The sequence below is a fragment of the Eptatretus burgeri genome, chromosome 7 (assembly GCF_056783735.1).
Source record: "Eptatretus burgeri isolate ZD-2024b chromosome 7, Ebu_testis_v1, whole genome shotgun sequence".
NCBI lineage: Eukaryota > Metazoa > Chordata > Myxini > Myxiniformes > Myxinidae > Eptatretus > Eptatretus burgeri.
This window is the reverse complement of record NC_140967.1, coordinates 80,739,523-80,759,615: the sequence shown is the minus strand read 5'-3', so window position 1 is coordinate 80,759,615 and position 20,093 is coordinate 80,739,523. Positions and strand designations below refer to the sequence as shown.

Sequence of the window (20,093 nt, the reverse complement as noted above, 5' to 3'; positions counted from 1 at the left end):
GGTGTAGATTGGCAGAGTCATGGCGGTGGGGGGAGTGGGCGGTGCAGCCAGGCAGGCGACGCCGCACTTACCTCGCCTGTTCTTCCAGTCACAGAATAATTGTCAAACGTTTTCTGTCCCGAAAATCTCACAAAAAGCTGAACCGGTGGTAATTAGGATGTAAACGTGTCACCCTGAACATGACACGTTTATATCCCAATTGCCACCGGTTCGACACCGAGACGTATGCAAAAGAGAGGAGACTAATACATTCCCCTCAGACTCCTTGTTTGACTGTTTTCGCAGCGAAACTGACTACAATACGTAACCACTCAATTACCGTTTTCCATGAACCATACTTTTGCCAACTCCAGCCACAGCTAATCAAGCGAGACCGCAACCCTGCTCTAGTTGGGGGTAATGAGATCCAGAAAATTGACCTCAAAGGAATTCGCGGAACTGTTCCGTCCTCCCGCCAAACCGGGGCTCCCACACAAGGTTTCACTTTAATTTGGCTGCCTCACCACCAACTCCTATGACGGCTTTGGAATCCAAACTCAACTCCCTTATCACGATGTTAACCAGGAGGAAGGGAAGGAGGACGGCGAACTTAACCGCATTTACTTCGTGTAATTTTGCCAATAAATAAATAAATACGTGATGACATCGGCTGCTCCCTGTTGGAAGAAATGTGAATCGCTTGCGATAGGAGATTTATAAACAACTTCACATTCGGAACATGGGCTCGTGGGGTCCGACTCTTCGACAAGGTTCCTGCACCCATTTGTAAACTGGTCCTGCTCCATGTCAAAAATTTATTCAACAATAAAACAAATTCAAAACAATCAAAAGCAGTACGATATCACGACAGATAAATCACCGTTCAAACATCGACGATAACTAGCTGAACCTTAACAAACATGTTGTATTAAAAAAAAAAAAAAAAGGTAAGTTAGTCTGCCTGCTTCCCAGTGCAAATGGAATCAAATGCATTTCCAAATCCGTTCCCATTGCGTAATCTAATCTAAATGGAGTTGCATGCGCCGCAATGTAACACCAAACTCCGGCACGTGAAGTTTGAAAACGAATGCCGACTCTGGAAGTGTTTACTGGCAGAGGTCACGTTTAGCACAGCGTGGAGACAACCGTTTGTACTTTTAGCCAGCCTATCTCATGCAGCGTACAGTGTATTGGCAGTAGTTTGGCTAAGGGGAAAAACAAGCCTGGAAGGGATCAAAATTCAAAGCGCGTGCCAAAGATCGACCATCCAAAAGTAGTCGGAAATTCCATTTCGTGCATTCGAGACCACGTTGTACCTTGGACGGAATTCTTCTAAAGCTTCAAAAAATAAAAATAAAAATAAAACGACAAAATGAAAAGAAAAAAATATATATATACAGAATTACAGTTATGTGCATGTCCTCAGACGGAGACAGACATGTCCCCTTCTTCACGAAGCATCAAAATCCTCGTCGTCTTCCTCACGTTTGCGCTTCAGGGTGCTGAGCTCGGGAGGCTGCTGGACGGTGCTGCTCGTTGTGATCAGAATGTTCTTTCCTGGCCCGACGAGTGTCGGCGCATTGATGAGTAAGCTCTGCACGCCAGGTGTCACACTGCCGGCTGAAAGAGAACCAAACAAATTAAAAACTCCATCGCGTATGTACGTCATCGACATCAAAACGAACTCTTATTTCGTTCATAATCTTAAATTCGCAAAAACTTCAAAATTATTACAAATATCCACAGAAATTGTTGTCCTGACACCGAAATACATCAGTGTTTGTAATCAAGATGTCCAAACCTGGTGATATAAAGTATATCTTATGTCCGTTTACCAACTATTATCTACAAAGGAAGAGTCAACCATAACAAAGAAATGCTACATTTTCTTTCGGATTTCAATTAATCGCCATTTTCGGTCTGGCCAATCAACGCTTCTAGAGCGAGTAAAGATTATCTTGAATTTGAGATAAGAACTTAAAATAAGTTTCCTCAGATTCCCTTGCACCTTGCTGAACACTGTATGGTACAATGCATTGCCTTGCTTTCATTCCCTTGATGTTTGTCCAACTGTCAGTTCCACCTCGCTCTTCCATGAGCCTCGCTTCTGGAAAAAAAGAAGAAAATAAATTAAACAGAAAAAAACTTATCTGCCACGATTGTGTATTGCAGACTTTACCCAGATCGCACCAGCACAAGATGATCTCCAGATACACAGCCACTCCCGATCTTTTCCAATCCATTTGTGGTCTCTCATACCAGCATATGCCTGGCGTTGGCTTAATGGTTAGGGTGGTGGGCTTGGGATCCGAGGGTCCCGAGTTCAAATTCTGCTCTGTCGTTGAATTGATATCAGGTGGGGTTGACTCAGCCTGTTATCCTTCTAAGGTCAGCAAAATGAGAACCAGCTTGCTGGGATGATTGAGCCATTCGAGTATCCTGCGTTGGAGTGGCGACCCATCCAGGATTGTGCTCAATAGCCCAGGAGACTGCTTTAGCAACACCGACGCTCTGCACAGAGTATTCTCCCAATGGATGGATGGATACCAGTGTCCTGATACTTTCCACCTTCATATGAAAGCACCTCGAAATCTGTTTACCAAGGATTCTACTCTTCCCAAGTCGAGAACAACTGCCTCAGTAACATTGTTCTTTCCAAGATCAACCTTTGTAATTTCAAAATTAGCACAATTTTCATTTCTCGTAAATCTGAAGTTTCGTAAGGTTTCTCTGAATAAGGATAACCTTGCCAAGCAAGTTTATTGTTCCACTCAACAAGCTCTTGCCAATTTAGATATTCCAGAGATTTGTGGCCTTACCCATCACAATCTTGCTTCACAAATTTTATGCTTTTGTATTATTCTCCACATCTCATCAGTCCTCAAGCATCCAAGGCGTATGTGAGATGCATCAATACAAACCCGTTATATGCCGGAACCACTCTCGCCCACCCATCTCTTTTCAAACTAGCAAAGACAAAAGTATTGCAAGCTCTTGGCATCTTACAGGATAACCGTTTTCCATGAACCATACATGAACCAGGATAAATACGAAGCCCCCAGGGCTTTTGCCTACATCACCGCAGAATTGCAGAGGGCCTTGTGATGGTGCTCCAGCTGTTCCTGACTATATAGGTGCAGCACCAACTTTACTATTCCTTGTCAAAACTATTCTGCAACCATTCTACGATTCCTTTTTTCTCAGGTCGGAGTTCTCATGTTATATCCATCTGGTTTCCTGCCTTTTAAACCAATTCTCATTTTAAATTTGCCTTTATAATTGTCCTTTACAAAGTCCATATATGTATTGTCCTGTCCAATTTGAGTCGATGATCGATAATAGCTCTTCCACAAATCTCAAGCGAAGTGAAACATTGAATTTCACTTAATTGCAAAGAAAAGTCCCACCACAAGGAGCACACACCAGGTTTTACTGTGGTTGTGGTGGAAGGTAGCTGCAGTGTGATCCGCTGTCCGAGTGACACCGGTGTGCCGATCTTTGCAGCCACAGTGATACCGGAAGGGCCACCAGGTGCTAAAAATAAAATAAAATAACATTAATGAAGGACAAGTTAACTTCACCAATCACAATATAAACTAGAACAGCACTCGATAGAGCACATACCCTACACTGTGCTGAACAGTTTACGTTTTGTATCCCACCGATAGGCTGGATCTGCATCCAGACCTGAGACAACATCTAATCTGCTTGTTCTTGTAACCTACCCAACTCATCCACCAAGGTCTCATAATCTGACCACAACTTTTTGGATTATCATGCAATATATCATTTTTGGACCAATCTTTCATCATCATATTTGTATCCAGATCTTTTCCAAAATCGAATGAATTCGTCCTTGTCACACACACAACCTGCCTACCAAATGTCATCCGAATGTGTCTACAACTTGAGATATCCTTCACACAAACAGACAAGGGTGAAACCACAACCTTCGTCCATCGCAGATGGTTGAGGCATCTGGAAGGTTCATAGAACACCTAAACCCAAGGATTATTCAAACGTATAATTAAAATGAAATAAAATATTGATTTTCAAGGTTGCATAAAAACATTCCGGAACTTCACCGCCGTTGATGCAGTCTTATAACACCACCTTATTTAACATGTCCAAGTACTGTTAAACTGGAGGTTATTTTGGAAGCGGCAAAAAGGCGATTTGTGTTCGACATTGTCGAAGTATATAATTAGATTGAAATGTAAGAAGGATTTTAAAGGTTGTATATAAAAAAAATTAATTCAGCAAGTTTACTGTCGTTGATGAAGCGTCTTTTACACCACCTTATTGAACACGTGACATTAGTTCTTCATTCCCGTCGTTTGTTTATTTTATGACGTCCTTAAAAAAAAAGTTTTCTGCTTGGAATGATTTTCAATTATGTTTGACTGCCAGACAAGCATTCAAGTAAAAAAAAATATTATCTCGCTCCTCTCCATGTTTGTGCAATCGGGACAAATTCAGGGACAAAGTACTGCGAAATGGCAGGTTCGTTTTTGGATTCGTGTTCAAAATATAACATTCAATTTAAACAAGTTGTTCCTCGATCATAAACTGATGTTTGTGGACGGACGGAAGGAAAGACAGACAGACATGAACCTATTGCTTAACCTCACTTTTCGCTTCGCGTGCACGGGGTAAATATCCAACGAGAAGGGGGGGCAAAAAATTCCCATGGAAAGTTTGCAGATAATTCTCGATTGCTACCTTATCTACGTTTGTAGCACATCAGTGTCGAACAGTTGACGATGCATATTACCTCCATCAGGAGGCTTGTGTGAAAAATAAATAATCAGGCCTGTTTGGAATTCCCATCTGCATACCTCGTTCATGAGACAGATCCCAGGTTCAAATCTCAGATGCTGCACAGATTTTCCCACATAGGTCTTGCCGGCATGTACCACACCAATTAAGCAAAGACAGTGTTTGAAGCATCCATTCATTTATGGAAGTTCTGAATTTGTGAATCAAGCTTTATAACATCACATTCAATTATTATATTGTGGGAATAATTCTACACATATATAAAAAATACTTAAATTTTGCTACAAAACATTCAGCAATCCAAAGCTCAATTTCCACAACAGCACTGCAAGCTCATGTAGCAAAACTCTTTTATAAACAGAGAAAAATGATCATCAATACAAATTAAATCGGCATGAAGAACAAACTTACTGACGGTCAACGGTGTAGTGCGAGTTGTGGCAACTGATCCCACACTGATCCGCGGCAGTGTTATGCGACCAGCTGTCATCTGGGTGTGAGAATAAAATAAAGTTGAATGGAATTATGGCTTCCAGAAAAAAAGACATTCATGGCAAGAGCAAGACCATTCCAGACATACGTGCACACAAAAGACATGCACGCGCAAGGCTTGCGTTTGCACGCACCCACACACAAGACTCACGGGTGCACGCATGCACGCACAAGATTAAAATTTCACTGACTTCATTCAAAGGTAGAAAGCCACTCGCTGATTACCTACCTTCTTCCCAAGCGACTTAAGGCGGTAGTTAGGAGCTGTAAGGCAGTAACGGTCTGGTGGCAGCCTTGGCCCAGCATAGGGCTTTATCAGAGGAAGTGGCAACTGGTTTTTCTGCCGTGCAATCTCTAGCAAGAACTGAAAAGTAGTTGTTAAATACGCCAAAAGACGAGCAGCGTCAGAACAGATGTCATAAGTGAGTCAAGATTTATTGGTCATGACCATTTAAAAGCTTCCCTCAATTCAAATGATCTTTTCACAAGATTTAATCTCAATAATTCTTTATTATGAGTCACACTTTGCCAAAGAAAAGTTATTGTGATATTAAAAAATAAAATAAAAGCTGTGGGTGTAATAAAACGTATCAACAGCCATCCTCAGAGCCTGCCTTCATCTATACAAGGGTAAACACTCCAGCACTGTTCTTTCTGAAGATGGCTTGAGAAAAATAAAAATAAAATCACATAAACTGCTTTAATTCTCCACATCATTTGTTGATATGACGTCTCTGGACTTCGGACCAGACTGTGGTGGGTTAAACTGGTTTCCTGAACACTCAATGGCCCCTTTTCCTTGAGGCATGTATTATACATAGTTCCATTTGCTGCAATGCTTTGGTGTTTCAACATATCCAAATGATTTTAAAAATTGCTGCAAGTGCAGTCTTGGATGCTTTATCCTAAGATATATCATGGCTTTTCTCTTTCCATTTGGAATGCCTAGAGCAGTTAAACATTAGCTAAAGGAGGTGTTATAGAAGCCCCTGCTTCTCACTTTTCTCCAGACATATATCAAGCTTTTGATAGTCTGGTATCCCACCTTGCGCTCCAGAGACTCTGCTAATGACATCAAAGGCCAACTCTACTCGTGGGTCCCTGACTTCCTCGACTCTCGTAATTGTTTGGCTCTAAATGGAACAGTTTCATTTCCTTTCCCGGTCAAGGCTGCAATGCCCCAAGGCATGGTCTTGGGCTCAGTCTTGTTCCTCATCTTCATCAATGAATCTTTCTGATTCCCTCGAAAATCCTCTTTATCCATTTGCTGATGACTCCACCCTCTGTCATGACATCCCTCATCCTTCAGACAGGCAGGCTTTTTTCTCTTCCCCCTCTTCAGACCTTGACAAAAATCACAAGATGGTCAAACACTTGGAATACGTCTTTCAAGCCTGACCAATCTCACACTCTCACTCCGAAAAAGACCATCTGGCAAACCCTGCTATCTACTTTAACAATCTTCAAGAAGTTCAGTCACTCAAATGCCTGTGTCTCATTATATCAGCCATGATCTTTCTTGGGCAAAGAACATTTCAAAGTTGGCCTCGAAAGGCAGTTGTTGAATGAGCAACCTTCGTCTTGGAACATCCTTCCTTGGCACAGCTCAACTCTTATCCACCTACACTACAGGTCTGAAGTTTTAGAACACCCCCATTTTTCCAGTTTTTACTGAAATTTAAGCAGTTTAATGTTTCCATGTACTCTGAAATTAAAGCATAGGACAAACAAACAATTGCAGATAAAAAAGAAATCATGGAATCGTTTTGTTGAACAAAATTTAATCCAAATTTTTGACTCATCAAAGTAGCCACTTTTTGCAGATATAACAGTCGAACAAACTCGTGGAATTCTTTCTGCAATGGAAATCAAATATTGTTCGGAAAGTTCTTCCCAACACTGTTGCAGAAGTTCCCACAAATGTGTTGCACTTGCAGGTTGCTTTGCTTTCACCCTTCTGTCAAGTTCATCCCAAACCAGCTCAATGGGGTTTAAGTCTGGAGACTGTGCTGGCCATTCCATGATTTGAAGCCTACAGTCTTGTTCTTTTCTTCTAAGGTAGTTCTGACATAGCCTGGAGGTATGTTTTGGGTCGTTATCTTGCTGTAGGATGAACCCCTGACCAACTAGGCATAGACCAGAGGGTATTGCATGGCGCTGCAAAATGCTGTGGTAGCCCTTTTGGTTCAGGGTGACAGTCACTCTGCACAGGTTGCTGACTCTGGATCCAGCAAAAGAGCCCCAGATCATCTCGCTTCCTCCTCCATGTTTGACAGTTGGTGTCACACACTGAGGAACCATCCTTCCGCCTACTCGACGGCATACAAAAACCCTGCATGATGAACCAAAGATTTCAAATTTTGATTCATCGGTCTATAAGACCTTCTTCCACTTTTCAGTAGTCCACTGGCGGTGCTTCATGGCCCAGGCAAGCATCTATTTCTTATTTTCCATCCCAGAAATGGCTTTCTTCCTGCCACCCACCTGTCAAACCTGCAGATCGAAGTCTTCTCTTCACAGTTGAAACTGAGACTTCCTTACTTCGACCAGTGTTAAGCTGTGCTTGAAGCTGCTGTCCTGTGAGCCACCCATCACGCAAGCTGTTGACTCTCAGAAACTTGTCTTCTGATTGTGTTGTGGCTTTGGGTCTGCCATACCTCGACCTCTTCCTGTCAGAGTTTCCTCCAGTTTCCAAGTGCCTTTTGATGGTGTAGGAAACTGTACTCACTAACACCTTGGCTTTCTTTACAATCTCTCCAAAGGAAAGACCTACACTTTTAAGGGTTATAATGCTCCGTCTGTCATATAATCCTACACTTTTATAATCTGTTAATTGTCTTTTTCTCGCCATTATGATTGCAATATACTACTTCCTGCAGTGCAATATTGTCCAAATAATGCTTCAGAGGGTGCAGCAACACAATCTGTTCCAACACTGCTTTTATACAGAGGGTTTGTAACCAATCAACAAAAGTTGAGACACCTGAAGGAATTGTTTGCATCAGGTTTCAAGGCTTAATTTACTTCCATTGCTGCAGAACGGCTGCAGTTGCGAACCCATTACTTGTTCCCTGAAAAGGGCCTTTTTTAACAACTCTGAAATTTACATTATTTTTCAGTTTTTTGTAACCTAAACTTTTTTTAAACCTCTGGCAGTTTACAGCTTAGCTTTGTACCATTTCAGGTTATTCACTGGACTTGAACTGCTTAAATTTCAGTAAAAACTGGAAAAATGGGGGTTTTCTAAAACTTTTGACCGGTAGTGTACAAGGCTTTCATTCACAGCTTGATGGAGTACTGCTCTCCCCTCGGGTCTGGCTCCCTTGCCTCACATCTTGCTCAGCTTGATGCCGTGGAAACCAAGGTCTTCAAAGATCATTTGAATCTCCCATGCTGAAGCTGAATCTATGGGCCTATCACTTTCCCTTTGCAGACAAGTTGGTGATCTCTCTCTGTCTTCTACCACCCCCTTTCTGGTATTGCATCCCTGCTATTTCCGTGCTTTGTCCCTACTGCAATGTTTTTGCAGGGCAGACGTGGTCCATCATCAACCCTCTCCCATCCCTCATCCTTACCTGCATCTCTTGTTTGCCCATCTCCATATATTCTGTCCCTTGGCCCTGATGTTGGTGTTCCCCTCCCCGTCACCCCCTCTTTCTACTGTTCCTTGCTCTGTTGCATCCTGATCCGTTCTGTTGTAGCTCTTTCACGAGCCTAGACTCTGTATACAAAAAAAAGAAAAGCAATTGGACATAATTTGACATCGGGATATCGACCGATATGCCACCGCCAACATTATTACATTATACATACTTGAACAAAGTTTGGTTAAAATCCCTTCAGCCGCTCTTAAGTTGTCGTGGTAATGAAAACCTATTACGGACAGACAACCTGAAAGCATCATGCCTCTGGTGACTTCATCAGCAAAGCCATAAAAAAATTTTTTTTAAAGATTGTTTGATCTTGTGTCCACCCACGGTCTACCGTTACACTACGTTACCACGAGAGAGTTATTAACTGTGATTGGTCTGAAGCAGGATGAATCATAAGTGTTGTCGTTTTTCGATATGAGGATGGTGTGTTTGTCTGTTTCACTTATCAACAGCTATGGTCACCATACACCCAATCAATGGATTAAATGTTCATGAAGGATAATGGAATGAAAGTGTTAGATGTACAAAACATTGCAAGTTTAGTAAAACATGAATTGAATCTGGATATGACAAATTCATCATGGGAGGAGGGAGGAGGGAGCCCTTTGAAAAAAAAAAAAAAAAAAAAAAAAAACCAAAAAAAAAAACTTACTTTAACAATTCCACAAGAAAATTTCAAATGTATACAATTAAAAGTGTGATTACTTATGAAAGAATATGATTCACAGATCAATGCACAGTATGAATTTTCGAAATGGGTAAAATCAAATCCAGAAATACAGTGCAGGTATTGGCAATTTTAAAGAAATAAATAGAAAATGAAAATTGGGATTTTTTTTTTTTGGAGGGCGGGGGGGGGGGAGAGGTGAAACGTGAGTAGGAAAATCAATGGGAGACAAGGCTCCATTTTCAGACTCGACTCATGAATTTGAACTTTCGCATGACATTTCAATTTAAAAATAAGCTGACACGTTACAAAGATTTACAAGGAATTTTTATGCGCAGAAAGAGGCCATTTGGCCCATCAATGCCTGCATCACACCAATATCAGATTTAATCAATCAGTTGATACTCTTTCCCTTCGTGTGCAGCCTTTTGGCTGCGAAACGAGTACTCATTTCACCGACCTCAGAAGGATGACAGGCTGAGTCAACCCCCTGGTGTTAATTCCGTGAAAACGGGGCTTGAACTCAGGACTCTAGGATCATAAGCCACCACCCTAACTGCTAAGCCACCACCCAAACCGTGAAGCCAACACCCTAACCAATAAGCCAACACCAGGTTCATGTTGCCATGAAATTTGCCAAGCAAGCATTTCAAAGTATCCCACATCCAATGGCAGTGTCAGATGAATGAAGTGATTAATAATTCACGAATTTTTCACATTTGAGTACTGTATTTGCATTCAAAGCCAGGGATTCATAGTATACCATATCATGGGTGATAACAGCTTCAGATGTTTGACAACAGTGTACTAAAATATAGTATACTCGTTCAGGTGCACGACGTCGCATGAGGCGTTTAATCACAAGACAGCAAGTTGTACTTCAAACATATTTCATGTCTATCTATGAGTGTCAATGAGGATGTAAAATGAAGTGGAGTAAAATGTGTGAAAAAGAAATTTTACAAGTAATTGTTATTGTGGTTGAGTTGATGTTGTTGTTTTTCTTGTTCTTTACGTGCTTATTCCATGTACTTTTTAACATTTTTTTTCTATTACTTCGAGAGGTAAAACGAAATATCAATTTGTTCACTCCCTCCTCCCATGGGCTGATCAAGGATTCCTACTTTGTTAGAATAATAAATGTTTCTGTTCGAATTACTGCGTGAAGAAACCACCAGCGCTTCTTCTTCTTATTATTATTATTATTTTTCTTCTTACTCAGCAAGAGACTTTCAAAACAGGAAAGCTTGTGGTTAAACAAACAAATTTATGTTCCAAGTAAATTGATTATTACCGATCCAACGGTACCATTTCTATTATTCTACAACAACAACAACCCTTTACAATAAAGTCAGGTCATGGCAGGTATGGGAGCATGCACCGAAGCAGCAAGTTGCTGCGTCCACTTTCTGCCGGTACTCCAGGGGCCTCCGTCTGGCCAACCACCAGGCAGATGCCTGGCCCATCTCCAACTCCTTGAGAAGCTGATCAACCTGCTGCAACCACGAGGCACATGCTCAGCCCATTGGCCTCCTCCACTCACGAGGCTACCTCGTTGAGAGAATCTGGTGAGTAGGATCAGCTTCAGGAAAATGAGCCAAATGTCCATACAGCCACAGCTGACGCTCACAGACTATGCAGGTAACAAATCTCATTTCAGTCTCTCTCATCAACCGCTCATTAGACACAAAGTCCAACCAGCGATAGCCAAGGAGTCTCCGGAGAGAGACCTGGTACCAAAATAATTGTCACCGTCTCAGATCCCTGGTCAGAGTCCAAGTCTCACATCCATAGAGCAAGATTGGAAGCACCAAAGACCTGAAGACTCAGACTTTTGTCCTCGTGCTCAGGTACCTGCAATGCTACACCCCATGATCCAGTGAATCTATGACTCCCACAGGCACGACCCAGACAACTATTGACCTCTGGCTCACAGCAAGCAGAGACATGAATATCACTGCCAAGGTAAGTGAATCTCTCCATGACCTCAACATCCTCATTACAAACAGGTACAGACAGGACAGCAGCATCCAAGATGTCAGTGAAAGCCGGGATCTTAGTTGTGACCCAGGAAACACGTAATCCCAGCGGTTCAGACTCCTCATTCAGCACCTCGAGGGCCCCCAAAAGGATATCCACAGTCTCCACAAAGATGACTGCATCATCTACGAAATAAAGGTCAGAGATCTTGACATTCCCAAACGATGCACCGCAGCTTTATCTCTCCAACATCCTCCATAGAATCCAGTCCATATAAGCGCTGAAAAGTGTGGGGGCCAGAACACACCCCTGACGAACTCCAGTAACAACTAGAAATAAGTCAGAGATGGTACCACCACATTTCACAGCACTCTCAGTACCAGAGTATAGTTCAGACATCAGATCGATCAGTTTTGGTGGCACCCCATGAAGACCAAGAATCCTCCAGAGGGCATCCCGATTCACTGAATCAAACGCTTTACAAAGATCAACATAGGCTGCAAGCAGCCCCTGCCGAAACTCTCGTCTGTGTTAGGTGAGGACCCGAAGAGCAAGGATACTGTCAATCGTTGACCTCTTTGGTGTAAAGCCTGACTGCTCTGCACGCTGGTACTCAAGTAGATGGTGGTGAACCCTATCAATAATTATCCGAGCAAAGAATTCAATGGTTTTTAAGAACTCCCTCTCAAGAATTACCCTATCAAGAATTCAATGGTTTTTGAAATATTGCGTACACACAAGTACATGGACAGATGATCGGTCGGTGAGACGGATGGAGGTAATTTTAATATCCCCCGTCTCCGGGCAGGGAACAAAAAGAAGAAAGATAAACCAATGATGTTCATCACGATACGCATAAGAATTTTATGAATCTCCGAAGGTTTTGCCGATTCTCCGAATCATAAACCAGCAATGCCAGGTTAGTGAAGATGAGGCATTATCTTACTTGTAGGCCCTCATGTATTTCCGAGCTTAATATATACGTTCTTTGCATCAATGCCTCAAACATGAAATAGTCTCAGCTTTTGTTCCCTGCAAGCACAAGTATGGCCAACAATCCCATTTGTACAAGTTTATGTTTGTTCCTTCGATTACACTTTGGGTGGGTCATGGTTCGCATTGCATGAAAACTCATGAACAAATTCATGAAAATAGTCACGGCGGCAAGCGAAGTCCTGGGAAAGGAAAAACCTTGCGTTTGCAGAGCAGGGTTGGGGAGTTATACACATGGCGGTTGGTAGAACGATCAACATTGGTACGCACATCTCTGGGTGGTGGAGAGCTGAAAGAATGGTCCATGCGGCATTGAACAGCAAGTTTAACATCATCAGAATCAATGTTGTTTTTCTTGGCATGATTGGAGTAAACTCGTGCATCGTCCAAGATGCCAGTCACGTACCCTGGAAGGATAGATGAGGGATCATGACATGAAAAACTATCGAAAAGAGACAACAACATTGAGAACAAAGTTTGTGCATACAACCAATCACAATCACCAAGATAACAAGATAACAAGGACCTGATGCAGTACTCTGGGTCTCCCACCTTTTGGGTGGTATGAGGAATAGATCAGACTGTCTAATAGGAAAGGAAAATCTTGAACGGTTTTTGAAACATCACGCACACAAGCCGAGTTACCAAGATGGTTGTCATGGAAACATAATTCAGCCAATCACAGCCGTAATATAATCAGGTTGAGATAATATCATGAGGAGTAGATATCTGCAACATGAAAACTAAATGTTCAACGGCTTTTGAAATATCGCGTACACAAGAATGTCGGTCGGTTAGACGGAGCTAATTTTAATGTCCCGCGCTCCTCCGGCAACAACAGAGAGACTGATGCACAAACAAAACAAAACACGAGTTCATGGCTCATACAGCACCATACAGCAAAATCACGTTCAAGTTCCGCTTATGACATCATAGTTTCATCACAGTTGCATGGGAAGCATTTCAAATGCCGGTTTGCACCAAAAAAAGAAATTTCGTCTATACAAAATCAGCAGAGTGCTGATCATAATATTTGGACCATCCACAGAGTCTAGGTCGGTGGTTGAAACCCCATCTGAGTCATACCAAAAGCTTTTCAAAAATGATACATGTTGCTTCCTTTCTCGATGCCCTGGATTTAAAAGGATAGAGCAAGGACAAAAAGCACTGGGAAGGCAATGGCAAACCAACAAGTTTAACCCTTGCCAAGAAACTGCTTTGGCAGCAACAACGCTCTTTAAGGAGTATGGTACAGGTTGCATTTTCTTTTATCCAAGATCGAGGCTCATGTAAGAAGCGAGTTGGCACATCAATGGTAAGGCAGCAAAGGGCTGGCAGAGGGGCAGTTGGACCAGAGTTGGAAAAAACAAGCAAAGGAATAAAGAGAGAAAGAGGCCAAAGAGAGAAATGGAGGGAGCACTGTAACCTGCAAGAAGGTTGGGTTGATGGGGGAACACACAAAAAAAATGGAGCGTTGGGATGGGGGATGACGTGCGATATGGTGTCATGTCTGCTTCATTTTAAAGTTGCAAACATCATCCATACTATGCATGCATCGATATATGAGAATTATTTGCACCTTAGTTTGATACACAGAATTTATTTTTGGTTCATGAGCACCAGCCAGTGACCACTATATTCGTTATGTCGGTTTGTCTATCTGTCCAGAGCATAACTCCTTGGACTTTGATCCGATCTTGATGAAACTTGGTTATGTGTTCGATATCAATGTCTAGTTGTGTTTTCCTGGATGAGGGTGTGGCGACGCCCATTGTGGGCAGAGCCACGCCCAAAAAATAGCCATTTTTAGGGGGTAGTCGGATTAAAAATCTATCTTCTCCTCAGGAATTGAGTGAATGGAATGGGTTCTTCGGTATTTGAATAGCAAAGTGAATTATCTAAAACTAGTCGTTGTCCCATTTTTCATTTTTGTCCCAAGGTCAAGGTCACAAGGTCAAAAACTCAGAAAATTGCGAATTTTGACATAAAAAAATCATATGACCGCCCAAACTTTGAGAGCGAGGATGACAATATTTTTTATGCATAATCTTGAGGTCATTCCCCACCTAAAGTCTTAAAACCATTTTGCTCTATCTTGAACACCTTGCCCGTGGCGCCCCCTTCAAGTTTGTTTTTACGCTGATTTCATCAAAGTATGGATAATCCGAGGAGTGCGAAATGCCATATAGCCGATATGACGTTACATTGTTCCTGGAATGTTCCAGAGGAAGTTTTGCACCAAAGGTCATAATCCTTGACCTTTAAAGGCCACAAAGGTCAAATTTTCAAAGTTGTGGGAATCGAACCGGGTTTTCGACCTTCTTCGACAAACTAACTCCAATAAGCTATAGCACGTATCCTGTTTCCTTATTTTAATGTCCACAACATTGTTTTGTGACCTTTAAAGGTAATGCAAAGGTCAAATTTTGAAAGTTGTTGAACAAAACCGGGTTTTGGACATTTTGCAGCTGTTGATTGAAGGCCCTTAGAATTAATTATAACTTCGTCAAAAATTATCACATCGTCTCATACTTGACTTCTGAAACAATCTACATCGTCAAATACCGCTCGTGAACCATCGTCGTCTTCAAGACTTCTCATTCTTTTACGTTCTGGTCCATTCCGTGTCATAACTCCTCCATGAGCCCAGACTCTATCTTTGCGAAAGACACCGTGGGCTCTTTAATGTCCACCAACTAATCCGGGCAGACGGGACACCGAGTTTAGCGTCCAACCGAGGGACGGAACACAACATTGATGCCTCGCCCTTCCTGTGAAACAAATTCAATACCGATAGCAAGTACGTGTTGCAATTCAAGACCGATGAGCAGACAAAAGGCTGGCAAGATAGCCTCGAGTACACGCACTCGCCTCTAAGCTGTCTAGCCTGGGTTGGAATCCCGACCCAGCTCCAAACTGCCACCCTGGTGTTTCACAGGCAGGGTGATTCATCAATGTGTGCGCCGTCCCTCAGATGGACTTAAAACGGGAATCGCATCTGCCAGAATTAGTCGGTGGACGTTAACGATCTTACGGTGTCCTTCACGAAGAGGACGCGAGCTATCGCCGGCACCCTGGACAACAACAAATCCCCACCATAACTACTGCTGGGAGAGGGATGATGATAAGCCATCCAGAATGACCGTTGCCAACAAACTGCTTCGGTAGAACCAACACACTGCAGCACACAGAGTGTGGTCCATCGGATGTAAGGAGACAAACTCGATGGATCTTGGTGTTGGACATCGATGTGCGGGTTTCATGGTGATCAGTTGCCATGGTGAGTCCACACATTGCAATGGCATCAATCATATAGCTCCAGTGCATCGAATATGCTGTGGTTTGAACCGCTAAGTTACAATTGAGTTCATATTCCGATCCTGAATGGTTGCGATGATCGCACTCACTGTACGTAAACTCGAGCATGAGGTTCACAACCCGTGGCTCAAACTCCGTCACTCCCATATCCTTCAAGATCGCCACCATCACCTACGAAGAGACGGACGGGCTTCGGGTGAACGAATGAAGCTTTCATACAATCTTATAAAAGCTCGCAGTTATGTGAACATGATAAAACCGGAGGAAAAGGTTTATAAAGATTTTTTAAAATAAATAAAAAAAAACTTGCCTGCGCATCTTTCGGAGTGCTCTTGGGCGCCGCCATTTTGTGCGCACTTCCTCCTCCCTCCTCGGTTTTCGATTAAAAAAAAAATTTTTACGTTCTGGTCTTACAATATTTTTTTTACACATATAATCGTCCCTAAATCACCTCCTCTAAACTTTGACGAAATATACGATGAAACAGCTTTACAAATTGCGACTGAATTATTATACATTACTGTCGCGGTGTACACCGCCATGATAGACAAATACTGTACCGTTTCATCAGTCGTTAAAAATGCACTGAAGACCTCAATTAGGTTCATACGATTTATCGCAATTAAAATAAAATCGAAAATATTTTTCTGAGTAATGTACAGAAGGTGGGGCAACAGCAGCAGCAATTGATACCATGAGGCCTCAATGCACATAAACAAGCTCAAATGAGCTAAGATCCTCGTCCTCTTAATGATGACGTCATAAAAACGAAAATGACGTCATTATGATGTATCAGGTTTGCGATAAATTATCTGTGCTCATGCCCGGCTTGATTCCCGCAAACAAAATTCAAACAACTTGCCGAGTTTCGGCCATTATGGTATAGGCGATTACCATTGGCGGCGATATTATGACGTCAACTTTTTTCTTGGAAGAATTTCCAAAATCGGAGATGGTTACTGCCTGTGCGTCGGCTTTCTGCATATACATTGCAAGTTTCACGAAGATCCGATGAAAACTCTGGGTTGTGAAACAAAAAATGTAAAAAAATAGGAATGACGTCATAAAAATTGATATGACATCATAGTGATGTATCATATGTGCGGTAATTCATCTCTGCTAATGCCCTGTTCGATTCCAGCACACAGAATTCAAAAAGCTTGCCGAGTTTCGGAAATAATTTTTTAGGCGATTTCCATTAGCGGAGATGTTGTGACGTCATAACTTTTTTTCTCGGAGGAATTTTCAAAATCGGAGATGGTTACTGTCTGCGCAGGGTATTTTTTACATATATATGCCAAGTTTCAGAAAATTTCGATGAAAACTGTAGGCTGTGAAACAAAAAAGTCCACAAGCAGAAGATGAAGAACAACAACGTGAGTAAGACTTAGAGATCCTCCACGAGGATCTAAAAATGAAGAAGAAGAAGAAGATGTGAACATTCACTCATGAAACATCACTTAAATGAACCGGTCACAAATGTGAAGACTTACAAGGACATTTCAGGGCAGTGTGATCTCTAAACGCAACTTTCAAAATGACGACCCGCCGTTTCAAGCGCAAAATCTGATTCAAATAGTCATTGACACATTATTTTCAGGTTTTAGGTGAAAGAGTGGCAATTTAAAGTTGGTTAACCATAATCATTTGGTTCCTAAATACAAATCAGACTCACGGACGTGTGGGAATACGAGAAATATCCATGGATGAGTGGTGTTGGCTTCGTACCATTTCCTCTTAGTCCATGCTATCGTCAGCCAAACGGTTATAACACACATACACATACCCACACACACACCACCAGAAACTTCAACTTTTACCAATAGATGCAAAAATCTCGTATAATGTCGTTTGTGGCCCCAGAACCAAACACTAAATATCATCATTTTTTAACTTTCCCTGTACATTCATACACCCCAAATATAGGGCTTGTGAATGATTTGATCTGATCCAACGGTACATCGGTGTTCAGAAGCACCTAGTCCAGATACACAGTCCATTAACAGGTAGCGATCCGTCGGGGGTTTGTGTCGCACATGTCCTTCCGCTCGGGACTTGTACCGAGCCACGTGGTCATTGGTCGGGTGTTGTTTTCACTACAAGCAGCTGCCCGCTCAGTGAGTGGAGAAAGTTCTCCAAGTCTTTTGTTGTGCAGAGGCACAGCCCTTTTTTCTCAGGTACTTTTCCAAGTATTTTTGGCTTCTTTCAGAAGCTTTGTCAGCCATTTCAGGTCACAATTCTTACCCCGGACACAGACAAGAACATCGAGTTTCCTCCCTTTCGGTTTCATGTCAAACAGCAGTAGCGACTGTTTTAAAAGGGTAATCATACGTGTATGTGGTTTATGGGCCTAATAGTTTTACTACCATTCGGGGTGCCCACAAAATGTCACGATAAGCTATATAAATAGCTAAGCATGTTATATAAATATGTTTACAACATGGTGTTTGTCCAAGGAGGAAAGACCCATTGGGTAGAGGGGATATTATTAGTATTAATATTGTTTTGTCATAACAATATTATGCTGTTATCATTGGCGTTGTTATTAGTTTTCTTATTAGAAACGCCCTTGGAAAAATGCCACTATTAGCTACCTTCACACGAATATACACCTTAACACGGATTTCGCCCAAGACGGAAAACCCCCTGAGGGAGGGGCGCAAATGAAGTCGCTTCAACCTCCACCATGTGACCCTTAGTCCTCCTGTCAAGTTTGGTTAAGATTGGATAAGTAACCATGAAATGTATCGCGGTCACAAAAACACACAGACACCAAATTGTGTATTTTAATGATGATGATGACCCCATTTCCACGACATAACATCCAGAGACATTCCTTGACCTATCACCAGGGCCATCAACTCATCAAAGTGGGGGTGTGATTGTCGGCACAACCGTGTGAGAGTGATGTGGCCGAGTTGGAAGAGGGTGTGCCCCTCTTTAAACGGGGTGTTTTTTTTTGTAACGTTTCGTTACCTCAACTTTTGTCTGAATTCTTTTTATTGTGATACGTATTGACAGCTGCATTGAAGTGACATTGGTAATGTAGGCCTCCTTAAAATGAATAATCGTTAAAAACTCTTGCCTGGTGAGGAAGTTTTGGTTCGTCTGCCTTATACTTTGAAGCAAGTGTTTGTACAGATGTATAGAAAAATCGAGTTTTCGACTTTGACTCACCGCTAAAGGTTGATGACTTCGTTCAATCCGGTGCACCATTAGCTGTTAAGCTTGAGTGTGGGTGAATACAGTCACAAGTTCAAAAAGAAGCAAGACATGTCTTATCACCGGTGGACCAATTCGGCGTCATGTCCACAAAATACGATTCACCGAATGACGTGGGTGTCATAAATGTACAATTCCCGTAGAAATAAACTGCTCTCCAAAAGGGGTATGATAATAGAAGTCCTGCAGTTAAACCCCACTGAAGATAGCGAGTCACAATGCAACACATGGCATGAAGCTCCGTGAGTCAAGAGGAAATGCGTTGCTGAAGACAGAGCTGTGAATATGGTTTAACTCCAGTGAACTTTTGTTTAACTCCAGTGAAATTCAAGTCCGTGAATCATTTCCACGACGATGTAAAATAGTGAGCTGCCAGGCAAGGAAGCATCATCACCTTTCCATTAAAGCTTTCCAACACCCTTGTCCCTCGAGCAGGAGGTCCAAAAGCCTGGTAGTAGTGTCAGGCAAAATTATTGGTTAGAAACCATACACAAACCACGTCTGTGCCACTGCCATTGATTGCACAAGTAAATGGAACAAAGTTCACGATGTAAAAGTGCTAACAAATTGTCACCGATGAAAAGTACACTCCAGGATGTTTAAAGTTTGTGCAGAAAATAGATTTTCCTCACAGAAAACCAAATCTACTTCACATCACCACATGTGAAAGTGATGTTGGCCAAGTGCACGCAACATCCAGTCGTATTTCTCAGAAAGTTATAAAATGGTGTAACTTCTTTTTCTTCTTTTGAGTTTGATGGTCCAGTGCAATAGAGTTTTCATGTTTGGTTTGTTGAATACATTTGGTTTCTCCAACCATGGATTCAATGAAATCACTGCTCACCTCCACTCACTCATTATTTTTCCCACATGTGGAACCAACTTCCACATTAACTTCAATCTCATCCTTCCCTCCAATCTTCAAGCCAGCTATTCACCATCATCTCAGATCATCCCCTATCCAATACCATGATCTTTTCTACACCCCATCTTTACATGGATGGATGAAT

The 20,093-nt window shown here is 42.1% G+C and overlaps 1 protein-coding gene across 2 annotated transcripts; it reads right to left on the bottom strand.

Annotated features, from left to right (window-relative positions):
- Positions 1–774: 774 nt before the first annotated feature.
- Positions 775–16,293, bottom strand: LOC147023620 (transcription initiation factor TFIID subunit 9-like). Of its 2 annotated transcripts, XM_085889212.1 has the most exons (8): positions 16,172–16,293; positions 15,951–16,032; positions 12,814–12,950; positions 5,480–5,614; positions 5,170–5,248; positions 3,403–3,513; positions 1,988–2,086; positions 775–1,599 (listed from the first exon to the last, which is right to left on the bottom strand). In XM_085889212.1, exons 1-8 carry the CDS (start codon positions 16,205–16,207, stop codon positions 1,430–1,432), a joined length of 849 nt encoding a protein of 282 aa, XP_085745338.1. In that variant the 5' UTR covers positions 16,208–16,293; the 3' UTR covers positions 775–1,429. The 2 variants fall into 2 exon arrangements, with proteins under 2 accessions (XP_085745338.1, XP_085745339.1); XM_085889213.1 differs by lacking the exon at positions 1,988–2,086 and having other exon boundaries at positions 16,172–16,288.
- Between the last annotated feature and the right edge of the window lie 3,800 nt (positions 16,294–20,093).